Source organism: Octopus bimaculoides, chromosome 6 (assembly GCF_046866305.1).
Source record: "Octopus bimaculoides isolate indiv1 chromosome 6, ASM4686630v1, whole genome shotgun sequence".
In the NCBI taxonomy this organism is placed as follows: Eukaryota; Metazoa; Mollusca; class Cephalopoda; order Octopoda; family Octopodidae; genus Octopus; species Octopus bimaculoides.
In genome coordinates, this window is record NC_142933.1 from 119,226,908 (window position 1) to 119,248,787 (window position 21,880).

Consider the following 21,880-nt stretch of genomic DNA (forward strand, 5'->3'; position numbering starts at 1 on the left):
TATTTGATCCTTTATATTGAACACTCAATATTTCATCTACATTCAATACTTTCTTTCATGGTGCCATCCATTTTTATTTTATTTTATTTTATATTATATATTGTATATTCCATATTCTATACCCCACATTGGTTCTGCAGGAATATAAATAAAACATAAAAAACAGACAGTGCTGGAACTCTTTTAAACTAAATAATATATTCCTCTATACACAATCATACAAAAAAACCCACCTTTTTTGTATTTATTTTTACTCGCATATATATATATATATATATATATATATATATATACATTGTATTTTGGGATGGTCATTTTTATTCCGTAAAATAAACACATGCACTATGTATTCATTCTTTACTCATTTATTACTCTTCTTATTTTAACTCCTGTCCATTGTCCAGAAATCTTTCATCACACATCTGTGACCTCTTCAGTAATGCTTTTCATCCTTGTATGTACTCCCGCTCTACTTAGTCCATTTTGTTCTTCTATGATGTCTATCCTTATATGTGCATGTGTTTGTGCGTGCGTGCATGTGTGTGTGTGTATGCATGCGTGTGTGTGTGCATGCGTGTTCATATGCATGGCTATGTGCTTCGCATCTGTGCTTCAGCCCTCTATATTGTTGTCATCATTATTGCCGTTCTTCTTAGTAGCTTGCAACACAAATTCATATATATATATACATATATATATATATCTTTTCTCCCTCTTTTTCTCTCTCTATCTCCCTGTCTTTCTCTCTCTCTCTCTCTCTTTCTGTCTCTCAGAGAAAGAAAAAGAGAGACGGTGAGAGCTAGAGTAAGAGACACTGCACTGGGAGATCATGTGAAATCATTCACACTGTTCCTATCTTCAGTGAAATGTCAGAGTGTTGAGCAAGACATAACAATCTCTTCTCATGAAGCATGCTGTACAAAAGCCATCCACAGAAACTAGCAAACATGGCTGGTATGTACAGACTGATGTGTGGCATGATGCTGAACAATTACAGTAAAGAAATTACCGCAACTGATATTGATGGAGCATTTGCTTACTAACCCAGCCAATGTCAACTTTGTTTTATGTCCTTCTGGGGGTGGAGGGGAGTTGATAGAAATAAAGAACCCATCAAGGACTGGAGTCAGTTCTTTGTCTACACCCTTCCCACAAAGTTGTGGCTTGGTGCCAATGTTATAAATCAATATTTAAATGGTGCAGTGATCAATATGCAGATGTACAGCAAAAGACATTGCTAATATTAAACTATAAATAAATAAAATGACTTTACTAACATGTTACAGGCATAGGTGTATGGCTAAGAAGCTAGTTTTGCAACCATGTGGTCTGAGGTTCAATCCCACCGTATGGCACCTTGGGCAATAGTGTTTCCCAACCTAGAATTAGAGTACTCCTTGTGGTGTGGTACTAAAGCTGATTTCAGTAAGTACTGGGAATTCAAATTAAAGCTTCACCAGTCAATGTTTTGAATACTAATATAGAAGATTTAAAGTGAGAAGCTGACCAGGTCTATTCGATATCAAAGGAGGCTGCTGGACTAACAAAAGATTAGGAAGCAGCAAGCTAGAATATTCCCACTCCAACCTATTCTTGCTGAATGGAATGAGCCAATGAACAAGCTGTGGTATAGTTGTTCCATCAATTAAATCTTTAGACCAACCCTCTTAGTGTTCAACTTACTCTGTCAAATGCAATGCTTGAGTATTCATATCATTTGAATTAATCGTGCATTATTTCAGAGTTTGAGATTTTGATGGTGTGATTGTTTATCTTAAAAATGACACTGTAAGGTAGGTGTAAAAGGCCAGATCTGGCCAGTTTGAAGATAAAACAGGTAGAATATTTTGGCTGGATATGACTGGTTTAAATGCTAAAGGGCTAAAAATGACATGATTTAAGTCTTTAGCATTTAAACCAGCCATGTCTAGCCAAACTATTCTACTTGTTTTATGTTCAAACTGGCTAAATCTGGTTTTCCACACCAATCCTACAATCTCATTCTGAAAAATTAACAGTTACCTCATCAAAATCTCAAAGCTTCAAGATAATGCTGGATTAATCCAAAATAATGTGAATAAATAAGCTTTACATTTGACAGAATAATCTGAGTGCTAAAGGGTTAAATCTTATTTCTTAGAATTCCATGATCTATAGTAAAGACGGATTAGTCATTCAATTAATTCGTTTACCATGTCCTGGGTCTGGTGAGTCAGATTACCAAGGTTACATTTCAGCAACAATAACAACAAGAGCAACAACAAATACACATTTGGTAATGAATTATACTGATCACTATATATTCCTTTCTAAAGGGATTAACTTGGGATTATGCAGAAAACATTCAAATAAATAGCAATGTGTGTGTGTGCATATACATGAGAGAGAGAGTGTGTGTGTGTGTTATTTAGCCAGTTGAAACCAACACATTTTGTCAGGAAGTCTCTACTTCACCATTTTTAGTACTTTATCTTTCATTCTTCATTACAACTATTATTGTGTGTGTGCGCGTAAATATGTATATCTTCATCATCATTTAAAATCTGTCTTCCAGTCTTCCATTGTGACAGGGGTTGGATGGTTTGACAAGATCCAATGAGCTTGAGGGCTGCAATGAGCTCCAATGCCTGCTTTGGCATGGCTTCTACAGCCTGATGTCCTTCCCACTGCCATCCACTTTACAGAGTGTACTGGGGTGCTTTTGTTGTGGCACCCACTCTTGTGGGGTTATCAAATCACTTTCAATACAAGGTCCTTTGACTGAGTGAAAACACAGTGTTGCAGGAGGTAGCTCTTTGCCAGGTGTTGAGATGGACAGGAACAGGTGTTATGCTATAGAGGAGACTTATGGCTATCCCAGCTGGGATGTTGCAACATATATAATTTCTTTGCTTATTGTTTTAGGTTACTATGTAGTCATGATCAGACACAGACATCCTCTGGTCCTCCAACCCTTGACTCAATAGAATGTTCTGAAGACGACACCTGGAGAGAGAGAGAGAGAGAGAGAGAGCTGCATCTGCATTGCTAGTATTCATATTTTAGCCTGAATGACCTGGAGCCGTGTGCTATGAAGTGCCCTGCTGCTCAAGGACACGATGCATCACACGCTCCAAGAATCGAACCTATTACCTATCAGCTTAACCACTAAGCCATGTGTCTTCACATACATTTAGCTGGTGATACAGAAAAGAAATACTTGCCTGAGGAAGTATAGTTTAAAAGATGACATATTGAGCAGTCACTAAACCTGAAATTTAGAATAGCATTGTAAACAGGAAATTTATAATTTTTCCCTGAGCACATTATAGTTTTAATGAAATGATTTAGTTTTAATGAAGCAATTAAGCCAGAGTTTAATTCTTAATTGGAATTCATGGGTTCAGCTTTCATTAGTCCCTACTGTTTTTTTTTTTATTTCTATTAATATTTTTCTTTAGACACAAAAGTAAACAAGATGAATATAAAGCACAAAATGAAGCTTTACGTAATCTTGAAAACACAAACAGAGAAGTTGCAGAAGCAATCCAAAGAGCCAAAACTAGCAACAGGTATGTTTATTAAATATCTTAATTACTTTTCTTGCAGAATGTAATGTTTATAATGTGGCGAGCTGGCAGACTCGTTAGCACATCAGGCAAAATGCTTCGTGGTATTTCATCTGTCTTTACGTTCTGAGTTCAAATTCCGCCGAGGTCGACTTTGCCTTTCATCCTTTCGGGGTCGATAAGTTAAGTACCAGTTGTGTACTGGGGTCAATCTAATCAACATGCCATTGCGATGAAAACGAGCTTCATCACTCATTAACAAAATGAAGTTGTCATTTGCCTCAAAAATTGCTTCCATCTGACATGCAAAGTTAAGCCGCTGTGCATAGTCCCATGGTTTCAACTGTTGCCCAATGACCAATTTGTATGGCTGGAAATGCAGGTCTTCATGCAAAATACACCTTACCGATCGGTTACTGATGCCAAGTTCAGTGGAATGCCTCCAAGCAGAGCGATTCGGATTCTGTATCAAAGCTTGTCTGACATGTTCCACATTTTCCAAGGTCTGTACCATTCATGGCACCCCTGCCAGTCTCCTATTCATTAGTGTACCTTGTGTATGAAGTGCATTCACCCAATGTAAGATTGTGTTACGGGTGAGAACGACCTGATTTTGGTGAATGGTTAAGTAGTACCGAAGCTCAGGCAAACACACGACGCTCTATCATCCACAGCACCATGGCTTCATCTGAAAAGAAAAATAATGGTAAGACACTGCAGATCAAATGCTACCTTTTATACGTATGTCCCTCCACCAAGTGCCATAATAGCCATTTCAAAAACGTCCATCCTCTCTCTCCCACCCTGTATTTAGATAGACAGACAGGCAGATAGATATTTTGTGATCCTTATCAATTACGTATTTTGTATGTTTGTGTGAACAATTAACTGTTTTCTTTAACAGCAACTAGAAGAATAATCTTTTAGAGAGGGAAAAAAGCTTATAAAAATTATTTTAGTTGCTTTAAACCTTTATTATTATTTTCTATTATTCTGTTAGTCAAAATGTCATGATGATCTTTCTCAAGAAATATTTGATTCTTGCTATATTTTTAATGCATTTCTTTTCTTTTTCCTTCTTTTCAATTAATGGTAACTTTTTTATGAGCGAGTGTATCACTAAACCGCTGGTTGTATTTCTTCATTTTTTTATATGCTATCTGTTTTATTTGTATATTAAAAATAACTTTACTGTCTGGATTATTAATTGTTACGTCATTTCCAATTAACCTCTGAAGATTAATTGCATCAACTTCACCAGTTGGTGTGAAGATGATCTATCTTAGACACCAAGTGTCATGTATCTTGCCATAAATGTATATTTCTTTTAGTTTTGATATACTAAAATTATACATACATATATATATATATATATATATGTATGTATAATTTTAGTATATCAAAACTAAAAGAAATATATATATATATATACACACACACATACATCGTCATCATCATCATCATCATTTGATGTCTGTTTTCTATGCTCACATGGGTTGGATGGTTTGACAGGAGCTGGCAACGTCAGGAGCCACATCAGGTTCTATAGTCTGTTTTGACTTGGTTTCTAGAACTGAATGTCATTATGTCAAACATTTTACTGAGTGTACTGGGTACTTTTTACATGACACCAGTACTGGTTGCTTTTTATGTGGCACCATCACCAGTGCTTTTTACATGGCACCAGCGGTTTTTATGTGGCACCAGCACCAGTGCTTTTTTCATGGTATTAGTGAAGGTGCGTGGCTTAGTGGTTAGGGCATTCGGCTCATGATCAACAGGTCGTGGGTTTGATTCTCGGTGACGCGTTGTGTCCTTGCTCAATATATATATTATATTATATTATATTATGTTATATACATGTTTTCAGCTTAACTGTTGCTCATCTCAACCATCAAATTGAGAAGTATGGCCAAAAATATGAAGAAGAAAAACAACTCCGGTAAGTTAACTGCTTTCTTCCTTTTCTAAATAATTCAAGCACTTTGTTTTAAAATTATCAGTGCCATTATTGTCAGTGTTGCTGCCACCACTGTTGATAACAAAAACAGCAACTGATCCCGCATAATATTTGGAAATTAGCAGGGCAACATCACTTGTCTATTCAGATATGATTGATGAAGCTTTGTACTGAACAGCCAATTCATCTATACACGTGTTGTTGTGTTTCATATGAGTGTATTACTGATGAATTCTTGCTTAGCTACCCTGCAATGTCCTACAAAATGCAAGTGCCTCTATGTAAAGACACCATTAATTGCTAGAGAACTACCTTACATCCTTTATTTGAAGTGAGGATTTTTCAACAAAGTATTTATAACAGTCTGCAACATGCATGTATAAGTACTGTCAAGCTTTGCCTCATGGTGTTTGGTGATTGTCTATTTAATGGACCCATACAAAAGCACTGATTCCACCGTAACACAGAAAAAGCTATTAAGATCATCAGGTAAGGATGACTTTTAGATGACACGCAGGTCATCAAAAACAGCTTAAGTTTTCATGAGACGAATTTCTATGCCCTTTTCTCTGGATGTGATTTTATGCAAAGGATTCTACAGATTTTAAAGATGTTTATGTGATTGTGCTTATTGAATCCTCCTGAATAGAACTGATGCAGCTAATTTTTAAGATATTGGCATACAAAGAAAAATCTTCTACAACATTTCAATGTTATGTAAAAAATGGATGTTTGAGATGGAGTCTGAAAAGAGAGAAATATCCTCTGCATAACCTGCATCTGTTACTGTTGTTGCAGAGTGATGAGGAGAGGTGGATTTTGTTAGAATGAAGCTGAGTTCTCTAATGTATCCAGCCATTTTTAATACATACTGGCAGATTTAAATGTGAATATCTGATTACTGTTGTTTTTAGCAACTGGAGAACACCTCTCATCAGGTAATGTGTGCTCATAAAATACATGATTCACCAGTTCAACAGTATAAGGGACTTCAAGACACAAGCAGTGTTTCAATCTTATTATGTGTCTCCTCAGTTAAAGCTGGACTAATTTATCTCGCAAAATCATAAGCTCTTGTTTATAGGAATCAGCAAACAAACTACTTACTGATGTATGCAGCTATCAGCCAAATAGATGATAATTCTTGGGATGCATGTAAAACTCTAAGAATCCAAATAATAATGTATCCATTCACTCTTAATACATTCAATCAGATTTGAACATGGATATCTTATTGCTATTGTTTTTTTGCCACTGAAAAACACCTCACAGCTTCAGCTGAGGAGACATACAATGATGAAACAGCATTGTGTCACGAAGTCCCTTCACATCAGTGAACCAGTGAATCACATTTGTTATGGACACACATTGCTTAATGGAAGAAGGCAGTCTCCAGTGGTGAAAAACAATAGTAATCAGATATTCACATTTGAATCTTCCAGAACATATTAAGAATGAATAGAAACATTATTTTTTCCATAATATCTATTTATCTAATTTTCTTAATTTCCTCTATTAAAATTGCATTGGCTACCTCATGAAGACACTTGTTGATCACTTAACAGATGACAATGGATGTCACCAAAAAGAACTGTCACATACTTTGGAAGATAAAGATGAGTGGGAGATGAGGGCCTTGTGAGTCTGAGTGAGCCAATGTGATGATTTATTTTCTTATTTTATTTTTGACTTTAGAGAGGATATTCAACAAGAGAAAAAAGACATATCTACTGAAATTGATATTACTAAAGCTCATCAAAGGGAGTATGCAGGAGAAATGAAAAAAAGAATTGCTAATATGAAAGAGCAATGCACTGAAAAGGACAAACAGGTGAGAATCAAAGAACATAGAATTTTTTTATGGTTTTAAGGATGGCTAAATCAATGTTTCTTTTCCCAATAAGTTAAAATCTTTTTGGGGCTGAAATTGTCTTTCACAGCTGTAGTGGCTGCTTATTTCCAGGTCAGCCCCTGACTGAGTAGATAAATAATAAGTGGTGTTCCAAATGTGACCATTGCATTTTTTTGTTCAAATTTAATGTATCTAAGACCATGTTATCCAATGTGTCTCTCCTTTTTCTAAAGTGGTAGAGTATGATTTCTAAGGACGCCAGTCCATCACAGTTTTACTCAAGAAACAGGAAGAAAGAGTGAGAGAAAGTTTGGGTGAAAGAGTACAACAGGGATCGCCACCACCCCCGGCTGGAGCCTCATGGAGCTTTAGATGTTTTCGCTCAATAAACACACACAACGCCTGGTCTGGGAATTGAAACCACGAGTCTGCTGCCCTAACCACTGGGCCATTGCGCCTCCATATATATATATATATATATATATATATATATATATATATATTTATTTATTTATTTAAATATATATGTAATGGGCCTCTTATATATACGTGTGTGTGTGTGTGTGTGTGTATGCATATATATATGTGTATATATATATATATATATATATATATATATATATATATATATTATATACATACATATAATATGCAACATCATACAAGCAACGTTGTTCATTTTCAGTCTTCATGAGAAAACCTATCTGGCCATAAGGAAATGTGGTGAGGGTTGGCCATAGAAAATCTGTCTCAATAAATTCCATCTGACTTTTGCAAGCATGGAAAAGTGAATGTTAAATAATGATGATGACACTAAGATGAATTCAACTGAATATATTGTTTTTCTTGAAAAATTGAACCTTGTTTTGTTAAATGAAATCAATATTCAATATATCATTTTATTGAAATTAGGCTGAGAGTCTCAAAAATTCCATCCAGGAACTTGACAATAAAATACGTTCTTTGGAAGAGGAGATAGAATCTGACAAAACCAAATTCACTGCTTTAATTGATCAGAAAAAAGAAAAGATTAAAGAAACACAAGTGAGTCTTTTTTTTTGTTTTTTTTTAATGCTGTTAATGATATGGTGTGAAGAAAGGGGCTGCACTCCTAGTTTTTGCATAAGTCTTTTGCAAGACTTATGACATAAGCATGGTTATTGTTTCTCTTGAATACTTACTTGTCAATGGATGCAGGGAAAATATAGCCATGAAAGGAATTCTTGAATGTTCTAAACAGGAAGGAGTAAATGTAGTGCTTAGTGTTTGGCATGAGTTAGATACAATATGAGTAATGAGAGGAAGATCAACAAATAGTTAGAGGAGCTGAGTGAATGTGGTCTGAAGTTCATTAATGCCAAAGACCAGAGGTCAGTGAAGTAGCAGAAGAAAAGGTAGAACAAGGAGACAGCATGTCCATAGGCCAGAGGTCTGAGTGTACAGATAAAAAAGGAAGGTGACATTGGATAATATATATCTCATCTAGGATGAGATATGTCTGAAAAAGAGAACACGAGTGACAGGATGGTCGAGACTGGAAATCCTTTAGTCATCAGTCTGCTCAGTCAGGGTTGACCTAGTGTTAAACAACAGCTTATTCCACACGCAACATCTAATTTGAGCCCCGTTGCAAATCATGTTTTTTTTCTTATTTCTATTCTTCTTCTTCTGTAATCCTTCTACATTACTTACAGCAAGCTATCTCAAAGTTAGAAGAAACTGTTAAGGAAAAGAATGCAGTTATAGAAGAGAGGACCCCAGCATTTGAAGAAATGGAGAAGCATTTCCAACAGCAGACTGACATCTTTAATGAGAGTAAAGAGACATTTATTGGTAAATATTGTTTATCTTTATATAAAAACAAAAGAAAATTTGTCACTGAGTGAGTTTTTAAACTACTGGATTACATATTTGTGAATATGTATGTGCATGTGTATGTCTATCTGCATGTGTATGTATGTGTGTGTATGTATGTGCATGTGTATGTATGTGAATGTGTACATATGTATGTACATTCATACATATGTACACACATCAGTGCATACATAATGTATTTATATCATCACCATCATCATTTTAATGTCCATTTTTCCATACTTGCATAGGTCAGGCAGAGTTTATTGGGATAGATTTTTCTACAGCTGGATGCCCTTTCTGTCACCAACCTTCACCTGTTTTCAAGCAAGATAATATTTCCCTATGGCCAAATATGTTCTTGCAGAATACTTGAAATGAGTAAATTTTTCACTCAGAGCAATATGAAAAGGAAATTAATGATAACAATGTCCACTTTCTAGCATCAAATAAAGATGTATAGAATTTTTTACTGCAATAGTAAAGTTGGTGTTTCTCTGTCATCATCATCTGGTCAAGCTTGCTTGGACATTTTTAATCTGCACACACCACCCATCTCAATCCTGTATTAGTTGAGAGAAGTCTTCAGGGAGGCATCCAATGTCTCTGGTGAGTTGGTCTACATAATCTACATATGTTGTGCTCAGACAACTTGCTTGAGTACAGCTGTGCTTTGGCATCCATAGCTGTAGGTCATTTGCCAGCTCTTCATTTGCCAGCAGACCACCAATGTCCTGCAAAATGCAAGTGCCTTTCCCTTACAATTCTGGAAACAGGCAGGAGATCTCCATACAATTGTTTCTTGGTGTTCTCCAAAATATGTTCTCATATTTGCCGATTCCCATGGACACTCTGTTGCCAGCCAATTCCATTAACCTGAATTTGAATTGGGAGCTTTGATTCATGGTAAATCTTTCATTGGCTGGTTACACAACCATGGCCACCACCCCTACGGATGCATTTCAGTTTCTCTCTTGATAGAGCTTGGTGATCCTAACCATTTGATCTTTTCTAGAATTCCTCTGCTCAGCATCAATAAAAGAAGCACTTTTTGGCTCAGTTGAGCTCTTCTGCTACCTCTTCACAATCTGTCATGCTGCAGTCTCATGACTTCACTGTATCCTTAGCAGGATGGCTGAACCGGTTCTTTGCCGTGCCAAAGGACAGCACATAACTATGCAAGGCATGGTCTTCACTCTGTGAGATATTTTCAAAGTACGCACATACCCACAACTAGTACTTATTTTATCAACCCCTAAAGATAAAAGGCAAAGTCAACCTCGGTGGAATTTGAACTCAGAATGTAGAGACAGACTAAATACTGCTAAGCATCTTGCACGATGTGCTAATGATTCTGCCAGCTCACCACCTTAAAAGAATCATTAAATGACATAAATATTCATCATCATCAATTTTACATCAACTTTTTCATGCATACATGAGTTGGATGGATCCTTCACAACATAGTGTCTTGTTATCGATTGCCATTATTTTATTATCTCATGTGTGAGGTTCAACATATTGATATCAGCTTGTACCACTTCTGCCCAGTCTTTCTTGGTCTTCCTCTTCCAGAGTTTCCTTCCACTTGGATATCCTGACACTTCTTTATTCATTTGTTATCTTCTCTATGCATCACATAAGCATACCAATGTAATCTTTGTTCTTGCACACTACATCTGATTCTTCTTTTATCCAGTTTAATCTCTGAGCTCATCTGTATCATATTGTTCATGCCTACTAACATTACACATTCAGCAGAGTATGCTTGCTTCATTTTCTCCCCAAACTTCACACCTCCTCTGCATTCAGTGCACTGTGTCTCACTTCAATGAAGCACTGCACTTCATACACAAGCAACATTATTCAATAAGTTAATTCACAAAGCAAAAGGAAACGAACATAATTTCTGCAAAAATGATACATTATACTCCACAATTTCTGCTAAATATTCAATGTCCATATCAATATTCTATGGCTTTATCTTTAGTGTTCTTTTTTTAAAAAAAAGTTATTTATCCAGATGTTGCATGCTTACAGATATGAATTATCTAAATAGAATATAAACATTTTAATATCAATTTCATTGCACATAATACATTTTTACACTATAATATTCTGATCTTCCTGCAGTCACCCGCCGTACGGACATTGCCTTAACAAATGAGTTAAAAGAATTGGAAAAGTCTCTAGCAGAAGCTGAGGCACCATTGGTAAGTAACCCCAAGATGAACTTTTCTGTTTTGGTTTTCCTTTTTTTTTTTTTCATTTTTCATTTGACTTTACAAGTATAATTTTTTTTAATGAAGCACAAAAACATGTATCTATACGATGGGGTGCTGAAAAGTTCCTGACTTCGGGTAAAAGAAAATACAAGAGGATCAGTTAATTATGATTTTATTCAACATATTCCCCTCTCAGTGTGTGTGTGTGTGCAATTGTCACAAGTTTGTTCTGTGTGGTCAGATAACCAAAAACTTTTAGCTGGATGTCAAGACACATGTAACAGATATCCTGTGAAGGAGGAGGTCTGAAGCATAGACAAACAGACCCTGTGTGCTGCACTCCAAGAACATCTCCCTTCTTACTCTTTATCGGCAACTTTTAGGCAAATCACAAACCAATTTTCATTCTCCATTTGCTCCACTCTCCAGATTTAATTCCTGAAGACATTTTAGTTCCCAAAGTTGAAATCTATAATGAAAGGTCAATTTCAGATGATAAAAGAGTAATCTTAACAACTATTTAGAAGAGAGGGAGAATGCTAAATAAATCTACTTTACCATTACTACCTATGATTGCTAAGAGATCCAATGTATCCCAGAGATCCAATGGATCTAAGAGATCCAATGTTTAACTAGCCAAAAGGTAGCTCAAACAGATTACTAGTTTCTATCAGTCAAAATTTCTTATCAGCTAAAATAACACACCTTACCTGTCACCTGTCAAATGAAGATTCTACAAAACATGGATGATTATGCATAAGTGTGTATAAAAAAGAGAATGAGAGAGAGAGAGAGAGAGTACAACTCTTTTGTAAGTTCTCATCTTGAATTCTTTCTCAATGTTTTTCCAACAGAATGACCTTCGTAATAAGATCAAAGAGTCTCGTGAAGAGTATCTAAGACTGCTAGACTCCCATTCACAGGAATCAAAAGCAACTGAAGAAGAGATTTATGCTCAGAGTTGTAAATTGAAAATATTAATCGAAGAAAACAACAGACTGAAACAAGTAAGTCAAGATATAAAACCAACCTATTAAAATCAACCTGCCTAAGATCACCATGCAACCAGGTTTATATGGTTGAAGATATTTATCCAAGATACCTTGGAATTCAATTCAAATTCCAAACTGCTTGGTCACAATGCAAACCTCTAACTTCACAGCATTGGCTTCCTCAATACATCATCATCAGCAGCAGCATCATTATTATTATTACTAAAGCAGTGAGATGGTAGAATCATGAGCATGCAGGGCAAAATGCTTGGTGGCATTTCATCTGTCTTTGCATTCTAAGTTCAAATTCTGCCGGGGTCAACTTTGCTTTTCACTCTTTTGGGGGTCGATAAAATAAGTATCAGTTGAGTACTGGGGTCGATGCAATCGACTTACTCCCTCCTACAAAATTGCTGGCTTTGTGCCAAAATTTGAAACCATTATCATTCTTCTTCTTCTTCTTCTTCTTCTTCTTCTTCTTCTCCTCCTCCTCCTCCTCCTCCTCCTCCTCCTCCTCATCATCATCATCATCATGATTATTATTAAGCTGGTGAGCTAGCAGAATCCTTACATGGGATAAAAGCTTGGCAGCATTTCATCTGTCTTTACGTTCTGAGTATAAATTCTGCCAAGGTCACCTTTACCTTTCATCTTTTCGGGGTTTCTACAGCTGGATGCTCTTCCTAACGCCAACCACCCCGAGAGTGTAGTGGGTGCTATTTACGTGCTACCAAAATTTTCAGATGACTTATAATTCTGCCACAACCACCAGATATTATATAATTGCTTCTATGCAATATTGTTCTGGAAACTATAGAGAATCATAAGAGCTCTCCAAAATGTTCACTTGTGTTTTCTTTGAAAACCAAGAATTCCTAACGATAAGAACTATTAGATTCAACCGCCAAAATAGAAAATACCTATTAATGTTGTTGTTATGGTTATTCTCTTTACCAGGATACACTAGCCAAGGAAAGTGAGTCTGAAAATGTTAAAAAGTCAACTGAGAAACTTGAAAAAGTACTTTTGCAACTTAAAAGAGAGGTTTTGAATGCAAAAGGTAGGTAAAAATTTGTCATTGTACATTACTACTACTATTATGATGACAACAACAACAATTACTACTACTACTACTTTTACAAATACAACAATTGTTGCCATTGCCAAAGTACTAGTTGAGCCATCTAACTGTTGGTCTTCTACAAGGTTTCCTTCAAAATAGCTGGTGGCAACAGAACAACATACAATTCTGTCCAGAGAAATGAACCACTTGAGGCATTCTTGATACGTGTGTGTGTGTGTGTTGTGTTTGTCCCCCACTACTACTTGACAAGTGGTGCTGGTTTGTTTACACCCCTATAACTTAGCAGCACAGTAAAAGAGACTGATAGAATAAGTACCAGGCTTAAAAATATAAGTAGTGGGTTTGATTAGCTTGACTAAACCTTTCAAGGCATATATACGGTATGAGATTTTATATTGTATATCTATAAGCATTTTGACTTATAAATATGAAATATAGGAATACATCTTGGCTTTTTCATCAGAATTTTGATAAATATTTGTATTCAATCTTAACTATTCCCATTATATTGTTATATCAGCTTAACACTCATCTCTGATTGAGCCAGTTGCTACAGTAACTACTACCAACAACAAAACACCACTACCACCAACAACACCACCACCACAACCTCTACTGTAGCATATTTAGACTAATAATTTCAGCTTCTCCAATGATTCTTCATAGTGCTGCCCACTCTATCTGTTTGAAGAAGTCTAATGACAGGCTGAAGACATAATTAATTTAAACAAAGCCATAATATCCATAATTAAATTTGTGTTGATATATTTAATGTGGTCAGCTTGAAAAATTTAATTAGAAATATTTATGTGGTGAGGAAAGGACAACACTGTCTAAATGACTAAAGTTATTTTTAAAATTTTTGCCAATTATTCTGGCTCCTTATGTGCTGAGTTCAAATCCTATCTAGGTGAATTTTTGCCTTGTATCACCAAAGGGCCTATATATTAAGCTACCAGCCAAGGGTGCTATGTATTTTTGTCCACATCTTTTGGTCCAATGTCTTTTTGTCCAATGATTTTTTTTTTGTCCAATTTTAAATAAACTCTTTATTCACAGAACTGTAACGAGCCTCATCGGAGGATTGTTATTATCATTCTTTTTCCTCCTCTGTTAACAGTTTTACTTTCTCTTTTACTTTCTCTCCCTTAAGTATGGTGCTGTGTATAGAGAGTGTTGCAGATTTAGTGTACACATTTTAATATACCTAAATTGTGAAGTCAGTTATGTAATAACATGAAATTAGTTACCTGATAAAAGTAGCCCCGAAAAGGGCTTTAATGCATTCCCAGAGTATATAGAACTTAGGAGGAAATATTAATAAGGTATGTATACCAAAATCGTGAAGCATGTTACGTAATAACAGGCTAATCAGGTATGAGGCAATAACAATTCAAAGTAAATAACTCTGAAAAGGGCTTTTGTGCGTTCCCAGAAAATATTACCCTCAGGAGCACTAGTGTTGGTATATTCGTGAATAAGTCACTAACCGAAATAAGTGGAGCTATTGTTTAGGAAAATACTATTTACTTGTTTAAGGGTTGTACTGGATAAATTGCGAAAATAACTCTAACAGTTCAAATACTAAGAAATAAGCATACTCAATTTCATTTTTACCAAATGATTTAGGAAAATGAATGGGTTATTTCCTTTGGATATATATAAGGATCCCTTCCAGGGGCCCTATTATCGATTTTTTTCAACAAGCTGAGTATGTGATGAGGTTTCCAGACGAGTTCTACTCATGCGTCAAGTTTCATCAAAATCGATAAAATGAGGTAGGAGTTAACTAACAACTCCACAAACACAGACGAATTTCCTACATATGTAGTAGAGATATACATACATATATATATATATCTGTGCTCAAGAACACAACTCATCACCCAGTCCAGGAGTCAAAACCATAATCTTATGATCATGAGTGCAGCACTCTAACAACTATGCCACATGCTTCTACATGAGTTGACAACTTCAGAAATATCATATATATATATATGTATATATATATATATATATATATATATATATATATATATATATATATGTATATATATAAAAAATTAAGGAATGGAGAAAACGCATGTTATAATTGCATACTTTATTCCTACATATGTTTCAAAGGATTACAACCTTAAAAACAACATAGGTTGTAATCCTTTGAAACATATGTAGGAATAAAGTATGCAATTATAACATGCGTTTTCTCCATTCCTTAAATTTTTAAATATACTCAAATACCCAAAATTTCAAGGAGTTCCTGCCTTAAAAACAGGAACAACACCAAAGTTATTTTGTGTTCTTTGCTACATTGGTTTCTATTAACCCATTTATTCTATCCGAAGAATTATTATTCATTAAGATAGAAGAAATACATATAATTATATATATAATTATATATATATATATATATATACACACACACGTTTGTTTTTAGTCAGTGGTATCTGTTTACTGCTCAGTGAACTGAGCTATTTCAGATTTAAGTACCTTAACCCTTCTGACATTTAAACCACCCATATCCAGCCCAAATATTCTACCTGTTTTACATCCAAGCTGTCAAGATCTGGCCTCTTACACCTAACCTACAATGTCATTCTAGAAATATATAATCATATCATCAGAATCTCAAAGTTACAAGATAATGCATTATTAATTCAAAGCAACATAATCAAATAAGTGTTAAATTTGACAGAGTAATCTAAAGGCCATAGAGTTACACATGGGCACAAACAAGACCACTGAAATTATTAGCTGGTTATCTCTATTAACCAGCCATTTAATCATCTCTGCTGTCTAAATAAACTACTAAAGATGTTTGTGTTGATGTTTACCCTCAGGTCAACATTGATCGAGCAACCCTATGGTCACTAGCATTTTAGTGACCATCCTGCTTTTTTTTTTAGGATATGTAGGACTACATTATCTAATGTGTCTCTTCCTTAAGATTGTAGCATGTGATTTGAGGAAAGTTTGTTATTTCTAGCATGTTGATAAACCACGTAGAGACTCTCATGTTGGTTTGTTACTGAATATGTTAATTTAGGAGACAGCATGTGAAATTGACTTAGGATTACAACCAGACTTCGTTAAATGTTGTTACATCATCATATTGCTATAACAACAGTGAAGTAGAAGATGATGAGGGAGAAAACAAGCAATTATGATGGCTATGGATGAGAACATAAGGAAGAAATGATTATATTATTTATTCCTCTGATATCTATGAAACAGACTGCTGACATTTTTATAGTAGTATTACTTAGTGCCATTGAATACATCAACTAAATGAGTCAACATGGAGCCTCTGCATGATCAATTGACATGGTAGAAATAACACCCAACTCTCCCTCATATCACACCTTTCCATCTTAGAATGAAAAGGACTCTTAAGTAGAGCATCTAAAAGAAATTTAGCAAGGAGGAATTTAAGTAAAGTGGGGTGAGTTCCTTTCAAAATTCAAAGGTGCTGAGAATTTTTTTTTTTTAACCCCTTAGCATTCAGGTTGCTCTGTCAAATTTAATGTCTATTTATTCAGATTCTTTTGAATTAATTATGCTGCATCTTGTATCTTTGGGATTTTAATGAAATGGTTGTTTATTTTTAGAATGATATTGTAGGATAGGTGTGAGAAGCCAGATCTGGTCAGCTTGAACATAAAACATATAGAATATTCGGGCCAGATATGGCCAGTTCAAATGCTAAAGGTTTAAGGGATGGAAATCCAGCAGATTGTCACTTTGGCTTTCTAGACATCCCCCCCCCCCCCGGGTGATGTACTAACTGTGTAGCACTTCTCATAGGTCCTGCACACAAGACAATGTTGTCCTTGACACAGAATAAAAGACATGATGGTCATAGATGGAATATCCTTGATTATAGATTGGTTCCATCAGAACCAACTTAGGGTTAAATGGTGATTACTAATCAACTGAAAGAAATGAGAAATATATTTAATTGTTTGTAAAGAGTTGTGTTTATTTTATATTTCAGAGGAATTCTCAAAAGACCTCACAACTATGTCGGACATGCAGGAGGTAAGAAATTATGTGACAAACCTGAAGTATTTGAACATAATCATTAAAGTACCATGAGAAATTAATATGATGGGAGGATAAAATATCAGAGTAGTTAAGGGGTTTGCTTTGCAAATATGCAGGTCCAGATTTAATCTCACTACCTGCATATTTACAAAGCAAACTTCAGATACATTCAGACATTGAGCAGTATCTGATAGCATAACTACATTATCATCATCATCATCATCATTTAACATCCACTTTCCATGCTGGCAGGGGTTAGATGGTTTGACTGGAACTGGTGAGCCAGATAGCTGCATCATGTTCCAGTCTGATTTGGCATGGTTTCTACAGCTGGATGCCCTTCCTAATGCCAACCACTCCAAGAGTATAATGAGTGCTTTTTATGTGCCACCAGCATGGGTGCCATTTATATGACACTGGCAATGGTCATTACTATGATTTCACAGGGGCCATTTACATGACCTGGCAACAACCACAACTATGGTTTCACTTTGGCTTGACGATACTTCTCAAGCACAGCATATCACCAAAGGTCTTGCTCACTTGTCATCACCTCCATGAGGCCCACATTTGAAGATTACGCTGCACCACCCCATCCCTCACCTTCATCAGCCCAATGTTACCAGCAATGACCTGCTGAGCCCCCTTCGGTCATGACTGACCATGGGATTGCACCTAGAAAGTTACCCTCCCAGGCACAAGTCCGGGCAAGGTTTGTTTATGGAAGACCAGCAGTCGCCCATGCATACAGGCCTCTCCACTCCACGCCACCGATGTTATCCAAGGGAAAGGCAAGGGCCGATACTCATTTCTACAGCTGAGTGAACTGGAGCAACGTGAAATAAAGTGTCTTGCTCAAGAACACAACACACAGCCCGGTCCGGGATTCGAACTCACAACCTCACGATTATAAGCTCGACGCTCTAACCACTGAGCCATGCGCCTTCCCAGCAGCAGCATGCCATGTGCCTTCCCAGCAGCCATGTGCCTTCCCAGCAGTCATGTGCCTTCCCAGCAGTCATGTGCCTTCCCAGCATCAGCAATGACCATGATTATGATTTTATGGGTACCATTCACATGACACTGGCAATGGCCACAACTATGATTTCACTTGGCTTGACGAGTCTTCTCAAGCACAACACAGCATATTGCCAAAGATCTTGGTCATTAGACTAATACCTTAGAAATGGAATTTGTTGGACAGAAACTATTCAAAAGGCTTGGCTAAATATTTTTCATACTATTCTCTTATTCCTTCCTACTCGCTATGGCTTCTCATGTTCCTCTGTTACTATCATTGCTATTGTCTTCAGCACTCTCCCTAATGTCCACTTCTGGTCGTAGCATATCTATAAAACTCTTTACTCGCATGTTTTCCTCCGTTTTTCACGCAATTCTTTCCAACTCAGCCATTTCTTGGATGCCCAGTTATGCATTGCTAAGATATTCTCTCATTTTTCAATCTTTTCATGCATTCATCTGCCATCGCTATTAATACTTTAATGTGTATTATTTACTAATTACTGTTTACTAATACTTAATTATTTAAATTGACCTTCAATATATAACTTCCTAATCCCTCTCTTTTAGCATTCGTTTCACCTTAATTCTTCATGTAATTTCCTAAATTAAATCTCTCCTCCCCTCCTGTGTTCTCAAGTTGGCTACATATTTTTTGTACCAACTCTCTAAATTAAATATAGAACTGAATTACATAACAATTATAGAAGCATTATGCAATTTTGCACTTCACCTCATCAGTGCTAAACACTGATGTGATGAAGTGCATGCTTCCTGCAACTATTATATAATAAATATGGCATTTTGCTGAAACGTATGTCCTGTATCACATTGAATACCATGCCTGTTTTCTGTGAATTATTGTTATTATTATTATCTTATGCATATCAACATTATATAGTTGTCTGAGATGGTTTATAAGTCAGAAAGAAAGAGATCACTCAATATAAGGTAAAAGAGAGAGTATATTATCTATACAGTATTATAAATTTAGCTCCATATACTGCCAAAAGTAACCAAATGGTTTTGCAATAATTAATCTTCCCTACAAGGAAAGAATAATTAAATACACATCAGACACAACTGATTCGAAATGTATAGCTTTGGGTATTTTGTGTTGGAGATTCAAAAGAAAATATCTGATCAATAATTCAGACTTTTGCTTGCAGCAAAAACTACAACAAACAAAAATCGTAAAACAACAAAACAAAAAGTGAATAAACGAAACAGGGCAATTGAAAGGAGAAAAAACAAAGAAGAAACAGTACTGTTTCTTCTTTGTTTTTTCTCCTCCGCATCACTCTCATTTCTTACTGCAAACCTCCTCATACAGATGTAATAATCCTTATTTTCTACTATTACCGTCTCCGATGAAGGGATACATTGAATATTCCCTGAAACAGCTGTAAGACACTCTACATAAAATATAAATTTACTTATGCCATTGGTCTCTTTATCTCACTCTTTATATATATATATATATATATATATATATGAATGTGTGCATGTGTTAGGTATGGGATAACTAAACTTTTATGATAAAGAGAGAGTAAGCTTGTAAGAAAAAGAAAGAAAAGAATGGAGAGAGGATGGAAAGTAAGACAATAAAATGGGGAGATAACTGTATTTGTGTTACTTAGCTACATGTTACTGGCCACTCTGAGTTCTTTCACTCAGCTCATTTTTGTATAAATAATGCAAATTACCTAGGCCTTAAATGTGTTCTGTTCTTTTTGTATAAGTCTATGTTCCTTGGCTGTTGGAGATAAGAGAGAACAATTATCAAATTGATGATGCCTAATGAGGCCAAAATATATGTCCACAACTGTCTAGTTGTCTCCAGACAATAAGACTGTCCTTGTCCTAAAAGACATGTCAGCTTTGGAGAATAATTCTTGATTCTTGAGATTGTCTCCCCTTCTCAAGTGGAGCTGGTCTTAAATGCCATTTGGTTATTCTGATCCATTCCATTGAGACAGAGATCGTTTGAATAAATCAAGAGTATACGTTGTATGGTATTTGATATACTTGTATTTTTCTATATATATACACACATATATATATATATATATATATACACACACACATACATATCATCATCATCATCATCATCATCATCGTGGCATAGGTTCGACAAGTTGTTACAGTACAAGAGTCAGTTCTTATTTGATGTTTCTACGTTCTTGGAAAGTTTTGAGGAACATGTCTCATGTTTCATTTTAGATATGATTTCTTCAGTTGGATGTCCTTCTTAACATCATCCACTTTACAGGATGTACTGAAGGCATTTTATTATGCCACCAGCATAGAGAGAATTTCCCTTATTTTGTGTTCATTACCTTTACTTTCTGTTTTCCTCCCATTTCTGGCCTTGAAGGTGTGAACACAATACGGGTAACAAGGAGAAGAGAGATAAATCAGTCAGTCAGTCAGTAGGGTTTGAGTGGGGTTGGTAAGAGCCCACTGTACTTACCATTGTAGTTGCCATGGAAAAGTGCAGTACAGAATTGAAGTAACTCTTTTGTAAAATATATTTCATAGTTTGATAAAATATTATTTCGTAGCTTAATTAAGAGATAATATAACGAGCTTGTTATGAATAGAAAACAGTGATAGAAAGAAACATAATATAAGCTTCTTGTTCTGAAATGCAGCAGTGTGACGAAACTAACAGTAAGGTCATCAATGGTGAAATGGAGAGTTAAATAAAGTAATAAGGGAAAGATAATTGAATTCAGAATGATTGTGAGTACAGAATGATGAGATAATAATAATTGTTTATTCAATAACCATGAAGACTGAGATTATTTTGAAAGGGAAGGGAAATAGTAATTTTGATAATTATGTCTGTCCTAAATATTTCACTGATGTAAGTAAAATGATTTCAACTAGGAATAAAACTACTGTTTCTAAATAATTGGTTGTAAAATGAGCTAAACTTATAATACTATAGAAATAATATATGTCTACATTTATATGTATGTATACACATATAAATACACACCCATATATATATATATTATTTTATATGCATGTATGTATGCATGCATGCATGTATGTATGCATGTATGTATGTATGTATGTATGTATGTATGTGTGTATGTATAGGGCATCCAGCCATAGAAACCATGCCAAATCAGAACTGAATCTGGTGCAGCCCTGGTCAACCCATCCAACCCATGCCAGCATGAACGAGGATGCTAAATGAGAGAATTCTAAATGATGAATTATTTCCAATTTTGGCGCTAGGCCAGTAATTTCAGAAGGAAGGGGTTAGTTGATTGCATCAACCCTGGAACTT

The 21,880-nt window shown here is 35.5% G+C and overlaps 1 protein-coding gene across 1 annotated transcript in view; it reads left to right on the top strand.

The window, feature by feature from the left end:
- Nucleotides 1–21,880, top strand: part of LOC106881512 (uncharacterized) — an 85,517-nt gene that overhangs the window by 59,351 nt on the left and 4,286 nt on the right. The window contains exons 13-21 of the mRNA XM_089353511.1: nt 3,441–3,551; nt 5,419–5,490; nt 7,204–7,339; nt 8,273–8,404; nt 9,055–9,193; nt 11,348–11,427; nt 12,294–12,446; nt 13,389–13,491; nt 17,510–17,553. Coding sequence (XP_089209637.1) covers nt 3,441–3,551; nt 5,419–5,490; nt 7,204–7,339; nt 8,273–8,404; nt 9,055–9,193; nt 11,348–11,427; nt 12,294–12,446; nt 13,389–13,491; nt 17,510–17,553 — 970 coding nt within the window. The remainder of the gene's footprint in view (nt 1–3,440; nt 3,552–5,418; nt 5,491–7,203; nt 7,340–8,272; nt 8,405–9,054; nt 9,194–11,347; nt 11,428–12,293; nt 12,447–13,388; nt 13,492–17,509; nt 17,554–21,880) is intronic.